Raw genomic sequence first — 12,603 nt, forward strand, 5'->3', positions numbered from 1 at the left:
AATGGTCTGTTTTATTGGTCTTTCTGTCTGGAAGTGGGGGACTAGGTCCTGGGCACCTTGGTGTCCCCATAGTGAGCCCTCATCAAAGGCTGCTGAGTTGAATGAAACATTACCGCATCCCTTCACGCAGGAACAGGACCTCATAGGCCACCAGGAAAGATGTGTACTCCAACAGGACACATCCCCATGCTCTCAGAGTATTGCTAGCTACTAAACAGAGATCATATCTACTAAGGGCTAATACTGCCATGCTCTGTATTTATGCTTGATCTTAGCCAAAAAGCTGAGAAGCAATGGACACTGTAGTTACAACTCAGAAAATACTTTGGCTTAATAAGGGATGCACATTTTGGAGTTATTATTTCATAAGCAGGAAAAATCTCTTTATTTAAGTTATAGCATAATGTAGTTAACTATTACAGTCTTTTTCAATTCTTACATTTTCTTACAACCGACATTCAATTCTTAAAACCAAGGTGATATATATCAACTGTGCTCTATCATCTTTTGGAGGGAGGGAAGACGTGTGTAGAACGGGATTTCACCTCAGATCGTGAACTGCTAGAACAAAACAGATGTGAGCAAAAATGCTTATTTCTGAACCAAAATGAAACTGGATGATTTATGCAGTATGAAAAGTAGTAGATTTAAGGAGAAGTCAAAAAAATTTCAAACACAACAAAACAACAACAATCTTGTGGTTAAGTAGAACTTATGATCCTATCATGAAACATAATTTTTAATAATCTCTCTACTCACATGCAAAATATTCTTTTACTTACAATGACTACTTTTAAGTATATGAATATTTTCTCTTTACGTAGGCTTAATGTATGTTGATACCATAGAATTCATCATTTCTCCAAAGTTTAGCCCCAAATCACTAATGATTTGGAAGATTTGTTGTAGTTAAAACTGCAGTCATGAAGGGCAAAAGCCCTTGTTTTTCAGCCTTTGTAAAAGAATCCATTGATGTAGCATGACAAGTAAGTACAATTTAGTGGCCTCCCGGTTTTTTTAAACAGGGGGCCTTCTTGGAGGACACACAAATAAAGTCAACACAGATCACCTCTGACCCCAGGCGTGGGGCCAGAGGTCAGCTCCCAGGGCTGTCCAAATTCCTTCTTTAACATAGTACAGTTCTGGCTCTTGTCTAGAGACACAGCCCTTGGATAACAGAGTTTTTCATTGGGAGAGAATTTGATGTGAGTGTCATAGGCCTTGTTAACATAATTCCATATTGTGTTGGCTAGGCAGGAGAACTTTTATTTTAAAAGGAGATTTAGGGATGCTTAAGTGACTCAGTGGTTGAGCGCCTGCCTTTGGTTCAGATCATAATCCTGGAGTCCCAGGGTCGAGTCCCGCATCGTGCTCCCTGCATAGAGCCTACTTCTCCCTCTGCCTGTCTCTCTCTCTCTCTCTCTCTCTCTATATATATATATATGTATATATATATATATATAAAATGAATAAATAAATCAATAAAAGTAGATTTATTGGGGATCGCTCTTTGTCCGCAGGGTGGGGAGTCCCTTCACTCTTCAGACTTTTCAGACTCTGCTTTTTTGTTTGCTGTTGCCAGGCCCCAATAAGTAGCCCTAATTCTTGGAAGCGATGATTGCATAACCGGAAAGGAACATGGAAGTCTTCTGATAGAACTTATTTTCTCCCACTGAGAGAAATGGGTTGAAAATAGAGGAAACATATTTCACACCTCCCATCATTTGATATTTTGGCTCCTCTTAGTTCCCAGTTTTGCTCTGAAAGAATCGGAATGACAAAAAAAAAAAAAAAGGCAAGCTCTGCTTCACTGCAGCCAGTAGAGGAGCTCTAGGAATAACATGAATCACACTCTGTCTTAACATCAGCCAAAGAAGTTAATGATGAAGCGCTGAATTTTCACGTCAATAAAAATTGCATCAACAAGCAGGCAGTGGAGTTGTGTTCTCTACAGTACAAGCTGCCACTGTGGCTTTGGTCGGATGGGCCAAGGTGCACAGCATTCTTCCTGAACTTTCTCACCATGTGTGGATTTAGGCCTGTCTCTGAATGCCATCTGCCCCGGGGGACAGGACTATTGCAGCCTCCAAAGCTTCAAAGTCTGGGCAACATTCTAACTACTAAATGTGCCTTCGACCTCCAGAGTTGATTTAAGAGATGGGGCTGCATTGCTGTGGCTAAATATGATTATTTCTTTCTTTCTCTTAAGATTTTACTTATTTATTTGACAGAGAGAGAGCACAAGCAGGGGGAGCAGCAGAAGGAGAGGGAGAAGCAGGCTCCTCGTGGAGCAGGGAGCCCAACGCGGGGCTTGATCTCAGGACCCCGGGATCATGACCTGAGCTGAAAGCAGACACCTAACTGACCGAGCCACCCAGGTGTCCCTTGGTCATTCATTTCTGAAACTAGAAAATGCTGGTTCCTTTCTCCAAATGCACACCCCCACACACATTATAAAGGCATCTTCGAATGCCCACGTCAGAATGTAGTGAGGCAGGAAAACTGCTGTAGAGTATCCATTGTGAATTGTACACAGGCAACTGGCAAAAAAAAAATCGGAACAGTTGCCACCAGTGACCTTGGTGCTTGGTGTCCCAGTGCTAGAAGAGCAAACGTGGGTTTCCTTCTGGGGTTCCTCAGATGTGTGCAGCCACTGAAGTAACCAGAGAAAAATGCTCTGCTAAGAACAAAAACGTAACAAGGATAAGTAGCCATCAGTATCAGTAAAGTTTTAAAATACAGCAAGTGGTTCCCCCCACTCCCCACCCTCAAGCAGGCTCTGTGCCGAAACTTTATTTGCAATTAGTTGTTTGAAACCAATTAGTTGTTTGAAACCCGGAGCACATTTTCCCAAAGACATGTTATAAATGGTAGCTATATTCCAGGCAGGGCTCCGAAGCCTTTTTAACCCATGATGTCCCTAACATGCAGTCCTATACAATTAGCCAGACAGGAGCTAGCCACTGTACATCTCAGTGTTGATGCATTCAGCCACACGGAGAACACACACGCAGCCCCCCTCGCCACACTCTCGAGGAGCAGATGGTTAGTGAGGCCAGCAGGTGCACAGATGTCCTCCCTGCCAGGGGTGAATCAGGCTTTCCTGTCCCCTTCCTCCTCACCACGCCTAGCAGGGGGAGCCCCCTTCCCTGTGCTAAAGGAGACCTCCTCGGCCACACTGTCCGAGTTGGCGCTTCTCAAACGGGAACGTGCACATGATTCACGTAGGAGTTGCTAAAGTTGCAGATTCTGGCTCAGCACGCCTGAGGTGGGTTCTGAGATTTGAAATTTCAAACAGGCCCACAGTGATGTCAATGCTACTGGTCCACAGACCATACCTAGTACAGGCAGCAAGAGGGTGTCACATCATGGACTGGGGTCAGGGGGTGGGTGGCGCATGGCAGAGAGGGATGTCCCAAGTCATTGCAGAAGGGATGTAGCAGGTAAGAGAGCTGAGCTCTGCTGCTGGGGGGAAGCAGTGCATGGACCCTGGAGCTGTAAGGGCTAGCATTTTCACAGCATCATCTCACTAGAATGTTCTCCAGCCAGGGCAGGCAGTTTTGCAAGACCCAGCACTTAATCCTTGAAGAGCTAAGCTAAGCACAGTCCCAGGTGTCTTTTCTCCAAATGATTGCATGCAGCACTGCTTAACGAGCATCCTTTTTGTGAAAAGTGCAATATTAAAGCATAGTAGGAAATACTAAAATAATCAATGAAGACTAGATCATCCAGGAGCCTCACAATCTAGACCCTAGACCGTGTTTTAGTGTGTGAGTCACCGGAGGAATCAGCAGTTTTCCCCAGGATACCAAGGGTTTCTGGTTCAAGTGGGCAGAGATGTGCTTTGATAAACTCTGATCTGGACACACTGCCCCAGAGCAGCAAGGAGGGTAGGCCTGGTTTTAATCCTGTCTCCACCACTGACTTGCTGGATGTCCTTGAGCACATGCCTTTGTGCCTGAATGCCCTCTGTCCTATGGAAAATTGAGACTGAAATTAGTACCCACCTTCAAGGGTAGTAGGGGACTTAATTAAGTTATCCATGTAAAAGCCATAGACTCATAGAGTGCCCCAGCGGTCGCGGTAGTTGTTCAACGAGTCATTTGAGGTGATAGGCATGCAGTCCAATTTCCCATTTTGCCACTCACAACCTGTGTGATCTTGGGCAAGTGGTTTAACCTCTGTAGACCTCAGCATCCTTCCTTGTAGCGTGGAAATAATAATCAAATTACCTACCTTGTAGGTTGTTGGGAGGGTAAAAAAAAAGGGAAACTTGGCATAGCGTCTAGTGCAGAATAAGGGGTCAGTAAACATCGGTTACTGTTCTTACGGTGAGCAGAGCAGATGCCATCAGGACAACAGTTTCCAAACTGGCCTTGGAGAATTGTCGATTTTACAAAAATGTGTCTTGCAGGTGAGGAGGAGGCTGCTGTTCACTTCACCCACACTCCCTGGCCCCTTCAACCAAAGGGTCTCCACTTTCTTAAAGGTGTGATTTAGAAAGAAACGGTTTGAAAATCAGTCTCAGAGCTACGATGTGCTATGGGGCCATGGGGGGAGGTAAATGGTCTCCATTTCCAGGAAGTTGACATCTGCCATTTCTATTTCATTTCCTAAACAAAGATTGAAATAGCAGATGGCAAATTTAAAGAGCTACAGGTATGTCTGACCCGAAGTGATGGGAAGCTGAATTGAATTATGTAGGTAACGTTGGTCATTAGATGTACCGTGTTCGGAGTTCTCACTTTGCAGCATCTGCTGATATATCATATTCTGTTTTCTCCTCCAGATGAGCACCATGCCGGGGCTGCCGACCCGGCCCTGCTTCTATGATATAGATCTTGATACGGAAACGGAGCAAGTTAAAGGCTTGTTCTGAATGAACCCGACTTCCACAGAACCCAGTTCAGGTACGATGCTGTGCTTTCTACTGGCTTTTTTTTTTTTTTTTTTCTTTTTTCCTTCCTTTCTTTTAGTTTTCCTTTATTTGGGTTTTCTAATATATCACCGGTCACAAAACACAGTCTGATAAGTCATTTCCTGATTTGGTTACTGTGAATTTCTACCTAATAAGAGCGTGACTCCAGTCACTCCTAGATGTGGATATGCAGTTAGATGGGCTCCAGTCCAGTGAAAGTCAAATCATTTCCCCTTTGAATACAGATTTATTTAAGGCATCTCTTGCCAAAAAAAAAGGAACCCTGTAAACTCATAAAAAGAATATTTCCAGAATTAAAGTTATACCGTGTCCCTCCTCATTCATGTGAGTACAGTCTAAGAACACAACCCCTGCCCCACCCCACAGTGGATGCCCGGAAGCACAGATCGTACTGAACACCGTGTATACCATCCTTTTGCCTATACGTTACATGCATGTGATAAAGGTTAGTTTTCAAATTAGGCACAGCAAGAGATTAACAACAATAACTGCTAATAAAAGAGAGCGGGTCATAGCAAAATGCTGTAATCAAAGTTATATGAATGTGGTCTTTCTCTCTCCCTCTCTCAAAATATTTTATTGTACTGCACTTGCCCTTCTTCATGTGATGATGTGAGATGATAAAATGACTATGGCTACATGATGAGGTGATGTGAGGGGAATGACGTAGGTGTCGTGACATAGCTCTAGGCTGCTATTGACCTTTTGACACTAAGTCAGGAGGATCATCTTCTTCCAAACCACACTGATTGTTGGATAACTAAAACCATGGAAAGAGAATCCACAGATGAGGGGGGACCCCAGTGTCTGCAGTCATTTTGAAAGTATAACGTTACCTTTCTACCACCTACCTCTTGGTATACAGTTAGAATCCTGTGACGGAGGAATCTGGATTTGTTCACTCCGTAGGGCTGCCATAACAGAGTAGACAGCTCAAAACCACAACACTTATTCTCCTGAAGTTTTAGAGGATAGAAACCTAAAGTCAGGGTGTCAGCCAAGTCATGCCCGCTCTGAAACTGGTAGACTCTTCCCAACCTCTAGTAGCTGCCAGTAGTCCTTGGTGTTCCTCGGCTACAGCCACGTCACTTCTACCTCCACCTCCGTGACCAAAGCATTCTCCCTGTGTGCCTGTCTTCCCGTGGCATTCTCTTCTTGTAAGGACACCGGTCACATTGAATTAGGGCCCACCTTACTGACTTTATCTGGGGATCAGGACATCCACATATCTGTTCGGGGACAATTTAACCCATAACACTCACAACTGTGGCACAGCAGATGAATTAGGCTCTTATACCACTGGAAAGACACATGAAGACACACCTGGTTGTCTAAGGCAGAGGGCCCAGTGAGTCATAGGAAGGACAGAGCAGCAGAAATGAGACCCCTGGATGGCTCATGGCCCTCACAGTTAAGGGGTCAGGGTTCAACTTGGAGCTCCCTTAGGCAGCCCACAGGGTCCCTGGGTCTTATTCATGTCTGCCCCTCAGTACTCCAGCCACAACCTCCTGGCTACTGTCCTCACCTCCCTTCATGAAGAGAAATGACCACCCTCCTAATCATGCTCTCTGTAAACCCCATCAGCAGTTGTAAAGGCTTGAAGCAGTGTTTCTCCATCCCATATATCAAACATGTCCTCACCATATTTGCAAAACACATTCCTTTTTCAAAACAGACCCGGTGCAGTCTCCCCACTCGCTCCTTTCCTGTTCCTTAGCCCAGCACCCCACCCCGCCTTCTGCCAGCATACCATGGGCCTGCCAGACGAGCTTCCTTGACCTAAAGACACTTACCTCCAGTTCCCCGAGTTATGGCCCTGAGCCAGGCCTCCAGGATTCTCACTTTTGTTGGTTTCACTACCAGTAGTCAACATGGGGAGACCGTTTCCTCTTTTTGTAAGTCTTTGTTGCTAAAACGCTGAAGACCTAGGCTACAATGAGAAAAGTAAGGGACCATACCTCTGTGAAATTACATTAACACAGGTGTGGAATTGTTTGGGTTGGGTCGTATGTGGTGTTTGGTGCTATTTATATGTGCCCATCACTGAGGAGTGGGGGCGATATCTAGCTTTAACCATAACCGCATTTCATATCTGCGTCAGTACTGACAAAGAGAATTCCACAAAATAAACTAAAAAAGACTAATTTAACAAAAAAGCCTGCACACAGAAGCCTGGATAATGATGCTGTTTTGGTCTTTGGGGATAATTGTGCATTTCATGTCAAGAACCCATTGTGCCAAAAAAAAAAAAAAAAAAAAAGAACCCATTGTGCCATATTTCTGCCATTTGTCACTTTTTCCCAGTACCTAGTACAAGTGTGTATCATCCTTCGCCTCACGTAGATCGAACTTTTCCTGCCTTGTGATCCATTTTCATTTGTTCTCCAAGTGGGTAATAAAAACCCAATTATACCTCAGTTATCACAACTAAGACTCGGGTAATGTCGAGGGCTACATCCTTAGCTTTCTTATCACACTTAAATCGTTAGGTTTGTGTTCCCTAGCAAGCATTCCTCCGGATTTTATTTAAAGGCTGAGCAAGGGTTGGAGGTCAGCATCCCTTGGAGGCAGGTGCTGTCCCAAGAAGTTAGGTCCTTCCCCTGTGGTTGCGGAGCAGAGGTAGCTGCAGAGTGGCCCTGACTCACAGGCCTGCAAGCCTGTCTTTCTCCTGCTCAGCCCTGCCTCTCCTTCTGTAGCTGGCACAAGTCACTTTGCCATCCCCATCACACATCGTGCTGGCTTCAACCCAGCAAGATGAGTGGTTTTATTTCAGCGCCACGTAAACTCTGACCCAAGAAGGTCAGCAGCATGCTCAACTTGCACAGCTAATAAACACAAATGCCGAGACTTGGTCAGGATCTCCTTTCTCTACCTCACCCCACACTTTATGCCCAAACCAAAGGATGCCCTCTGCATCTCAGTCACAGAGTAAGTGAACTTTGTGCCATTCTAGAAGATGGTAACCAGTTATTTGCACAGACCTATAATTTTGGGATCACTGGGTGATTTTTTTTATATATATATATAACCAAAGATAATTATTTGGGCATTAAAAGCTATGACTTTGTCCAAGTTCTCTTCAATTCAAGTATAATAGGGCTGTCTCTCGTTGAGCTCTCTCACTGAATGTCACTTTCCCTTCCTACTCGCTCATCCAGGGCTCCTCCCTGCTCCGTGAACTGCCCAATCCCGTTTCTAGGCTGGTTGGGCAGTGGTTCAAAACCCCATCACTTGACCCTGCTTACGCAACTGAAAATGGATCCAGTGTCACAGGAGCAAGCCACGGTTCAAAGCAGATATTCCTTCTCAAGGGCTCCCCAGGATCATGACCCCACAAACAGTCTCTCTGTTCTGTGCCCTCACACGTAGGGCAGTCCAGGAGCACCTCCACTAACAGTCAGAGAGGTCTGTGGCTAGTAAACGTACAAAAAATTAAAATGTTAACACTTGGGTGATAGTCTACTTAGACATTTGGGCAACAGAAAAGGAAATGTCTGGCTGGTTGCTCTGCTCCCACAGCAGTCAGATTCCAGATAGTTCCATGCACTCAGCTGCAGAGCAGCACGCTCGTTATACTTTGTGGCACGTGTTGCAGACGTGAGCCACATGGAAGACTGCACTCCATTGACGACTGTTTCTTTCTTTCCACTTCCTCCCTCTTCCTGCTTACTTCACCCTCTAGGGAATAGTGTGAGACTTCATATGAACAGGAGATGCCAGGAAATCACCAGAATGTGAGCTCTTGCTCCTTGCCAGGGCTTCCCTGTGGTGCTTTCACTATTGTTCGAAGAAGAGCATGATTCATTCTTCTGGATGGCACCAAACAGAACTAATTAAAATAAGTTGTTTGTCCCAATGAAACTGATCCTGCCACATTACTCTTCAGTCTTTTGTTTGCAGATGGTTGGAGTTGGAGCTTTGATTCCCCCCACCACCACCCTTTTGGTTTCTCATTCTGAACCTTTCTCATATTTCTGAGCCTCAGCAGGCTTCAGATGGACAATAAAGTCTGGCAGATTTCCTGAAGAATGCAAAGACTCCCTTACTTCGTCTTGATGTGCAGTTATGTTGAGTACATCAGATTGACTCGAGTCCTGCTTTAATGTTATTACCAAAAGAAGTTTTTCTTGAACTGCACGTGCAAAAAAGAAGAATATAATACCAGCTCACTTCTTCCCTAAGCTGCCTGTGAGCAGAAATTTTCAGTGATATTTAATAATCATAAATGGATTAATCTTAATCTTGAGAGTGTGGTTGCTGCCTGCAGCCCTTCTGCGGTCAGGGTTTGTCATTCCCAGTTGGCAAACCACAAGGTTTCAGGGTTCCCATGGTAGCACCTGGGCTCTGTGACTTGGGTCTTTTTCTTTTCTTTTCTTTTTAATTTAAATTTGAGTTAGTAAACATATAGTGTGATCTTGGTTTCTCGAGTACAATTCAGTGATTCATCACTTACATAAAACACCCGGTGATCATTAAAACTGTCTTTTCAAGGAACAGCTCAGGGATCCCTGGGTGGCTCAGCGGTTTAGTGCCTGCCTTCAGCCTAGGGTATGATCCTGGAGTCCTGGGATCGAGTCCCACGTCAGGCTCCCTGCACGGAGCCTGCTTCTACCTTTGCTTCTATCTCTACCTCTGTGTGTGTGTGTGTATGTGTGTGTGTGTGTGTGTCTCGTGAATAAATAAATAAAATCTTCAGGGAACAAAAAAAAAAATCTTCAAGGAACAGCTCAAAAACTGTTGATTGTCATTAAACTCCAAGAAAAAGTCAGTGAGTACAGCACCTCAAGCCATCCTTAGAGTACACAATTAGAAGCCCAAACCACTTAAATAAAAGATGATGGTGACTAAATCTAAAGATGCCCTCTTTAACATCTCATTGACATCTGAAAGGTGGTAATAATCAAATCTCTCCTATCTAACTAAAATGGAATATTTTGAAGTTTAACAATTGGGAAATTCTTAACTCCCTTTCAAAGAAACTTTTTGGGATGTCTGGGTGGCTCAGACGGTTAAGCATCCGACTCTTGATTTCAGCTCAGGTAATGATCTCAAAGTCCTGAGATCAAGTCTGCATTGGGTTCCACCGTGGGCATGAAGCCTGCTTAAGATTCTCTCTCTCTCTGTCTCCCCCACTGCTCACACGTGTGTGTGTATGTGTGTGTGCACATTCTCTCTCTCTCACCCCTTCCCCTCAAAAAAAAAAAAGAAGAAAAAAAACTTGTTTGGGCACTCTGGTTTCTTACCAGTCCCATACCAAGATAGAATGTTTCATATATTCTGTCTTCATAAAATTCTGATATTGGATTTGGTTTTTTTTATGAATAACTAGATAACAATAAACAGCTGATTACTTTTTAAATTCTCACCATAGCTATTGCATTTCCAATTCGTAAAATCTATATTCAGACTTTCTGTACTTCTACCAACACTCTGACTCTTCTTAAAATGTGGAACCACATACTCTCAGCCCCTTTAAACACAAAACCACTGGATACTAAGGTCACGTGGCTAACCAGCTGGTCTTCCACGCATCTCACGTTTGGAAGGTCTTTCCAGACTTGCTCTCCTGGGGTTATTTCCAGGCCACTAAGCCCACCCTCATCCCCCTCACCCTCCTTCCCTCCTCACAAGTCACTGAGCCTCAGGTCTAGGATCATCAGAGCCACCAAATGACGCTGGCCACCTCTCTGAAGGGGTGAGGTCTGCAGCAGGCAATCTCCTTTCGTAATCTCAAAAATATTTTTTTGTTAATGATTATGCTTGCAGTGCTTCTGTCTTCTGTTTACTTCCCTGACATGAATCAGGTGCCAGGGGAGTGTTTTGAGTCCCTTGTCTTCATCACTGTCTTCTGTTCTAAAGCTAAGCAAGCATCCTTTCTGGCTCCAGACCCCTCACTCATCTGTGGGAGGCTGACTCACTGTATTCCAGCCAAGTGTGAACTCCTGGCCCAGCAGATAAATTCTTCCATGCACAAATTCAGGTTAAAGTCCAAATCCTTGCCTTTATATTTCTTCTGCAGTGGTGAACACGTATATTCTGGAAATGAGGTGTTTGTTCTTTCTAAAATGTTGTTTGTTCACTTTTCTAAGAGATTGCAGGTCCAGCAGTGTCCAAGAGTCTTAATATTCCTTGAGAGAAAACAGCAAAGCTTTAACATCAGTAAGAAGGCCCAGATCTCCTCCCTTCTATTCGTGCCCTAAATGCATTTTTCAGACCTGCTTTCTGTGCCTACTATAAAAGAGAAACCAAAATCAAAGACGACAGGATTCCTAATCTAAAATCCTGAGTGTTCTCACTCAGCAGGATCCTAGAGACTGTGGAGCCCAAATTTAGAATCTTGGAATTTCTGCTTGATGTTTTCAGAGGTTCAGAGTGCTGCCTGCAGGGTCATGCTGACTCGGTCCCAGAGTGATGCGGAATCGAATTCTCCACTGCTTTTAAAAGATTCCAGATAGGGATCCCAGCCTCGTCTTGGGAATAGAATTGCTTATCTGCTGTTGAATTTTCTTATAGTCTCCAGCTTTTTTAGAACTCTATTAACAGTTTAACACCATAGAGTAAAACGCTGCTCTTAAACCCCTGAAACATGTTTTGTGTCTCAGGCTCCCAAAATGCAGACAACTCCTCGCCTTTTGCTGCTGTTGGAGAAGAAAGCAAATCTGAAATATGCTTCTTGCGCAACGCGGGAGAAATGGGGAAACAGGCCAAAGATTTATTCTTCGTTCAAGACCGAATTCTGTGTGCAACCGAGTACAGTGTCCGGTGAAAGGACCTCCACCGGGTTTGAAAGCAACTAATTTATTTTCCATTTCAGCAGAGTTTACATTATTTCCCATTGCTTACACTTGAGAATGTTTATTTTACGAGGACTAAGGGATTAAGAGAGCGCGAACGAAAAGGTAGCATCTTCTACTCTGGAGTTTTCTATGTTGTCTTTGAACTGCAAATAAACATGTATCTAGAAAACCAATCAGTAAGTTTTTCCATGCCAGATAAAACTCTCTGCTCTCTAGAGATAACTGTTCACACTGGGGTTGTGACCCGACACTGATTTTCTAGAAAATTATGAATGCAACCAGGGCTTTGTAAACCCAACAAGAAAGAATTCTCACTCACATAGACACACACACACAAATACATGGTCCATTGTGACATCGTCTGACTGCCAGACAGTCGTAATATACTATAGAACAAAGTGCATTTTATATCCAGAACTGTTTTTCAGTGCCAGTGAAGTTTACATCACTTAACATAGAAACTAATGGGTTGATGCTCATTTCTTCCCCCAATGAACGAATCTCAGTGGCCATTAAGCTTTCAAAGGCCTGTAGGGCAAAGGAAGGAGACTCTGAAAGGTCAGGTGTTTGGCAAATGTTTTTCCATTTGTCCAACCCTTCATCCATAGGGCAGAATGTTCTATGGCCTGTACCCACTTCCCGGGAGTTGCTGACCCTTTTTTGTTAACATTTTTTCCTACAGTAACATAAAATTATATAAAAGTTAAGACAAAACCTAGGATTCAGGAAAAAACAAGAAGTGATTGTCCTCTAAGCTGTGTAAGTAAAATAGTCACCATAAATATCCTAAATGTCCCGCAGGCACATCCTGCAGGAGACCTCACCACCGGATCTTTCCTGTGGTCCTTGCACAACACCCTTCAGTGA

At 44.0% G+C, this 12,603-nt stretch overlaps 1 protein-coding gene across 3 annotated transcripts in view; it reads left to right on the top strand.

Moving 5' to 3' along the window:
- The window catches only part of MTHFD1L (methylenetetrahydrofolate dehydrogenase (NADP+ dependent) 1 like), a 187,194-nt gene extending 175,285 nt beyond the window's left edge, over positions 1–11,909 (top strand). For all 3 annotated transcript variants that reach the window (XM_049116173.1, XM_025422549.3, XM_049116197.1), the window contains 2 exons: positions 4,790–4,910; positions 11,542–11,909. In XM_049116173.1, the coding sequence (XP_048972130.1) occupies positions 4,790–4,879 (90 nt within the window). In that variant the 3' untranslated portion in view covers positions 4,880–4,910; positions 11,542–11,909. The remainder of the gene's footprint in view (positions 1–4,789; positions 4,911–11,541) is intronic.
- The last annotated feature ends 694 nt before the right edge of the window (positions 11,910–12,603 follow it).

This window comes from Canis lupus, chromosome 1 (genome assembly GCF_003254725.2).
Source record: "Canis lupus dingo isolate Sandy chromosome 1, ASM325472v2, whole genome shotgun sequence".
In the NCBI taxonomy this organism is placed as follows: Eukaryota; Metazoa; Chordata; class Mammalia; order Carnivora; family Canidae; genus Canis; species Canis lupus.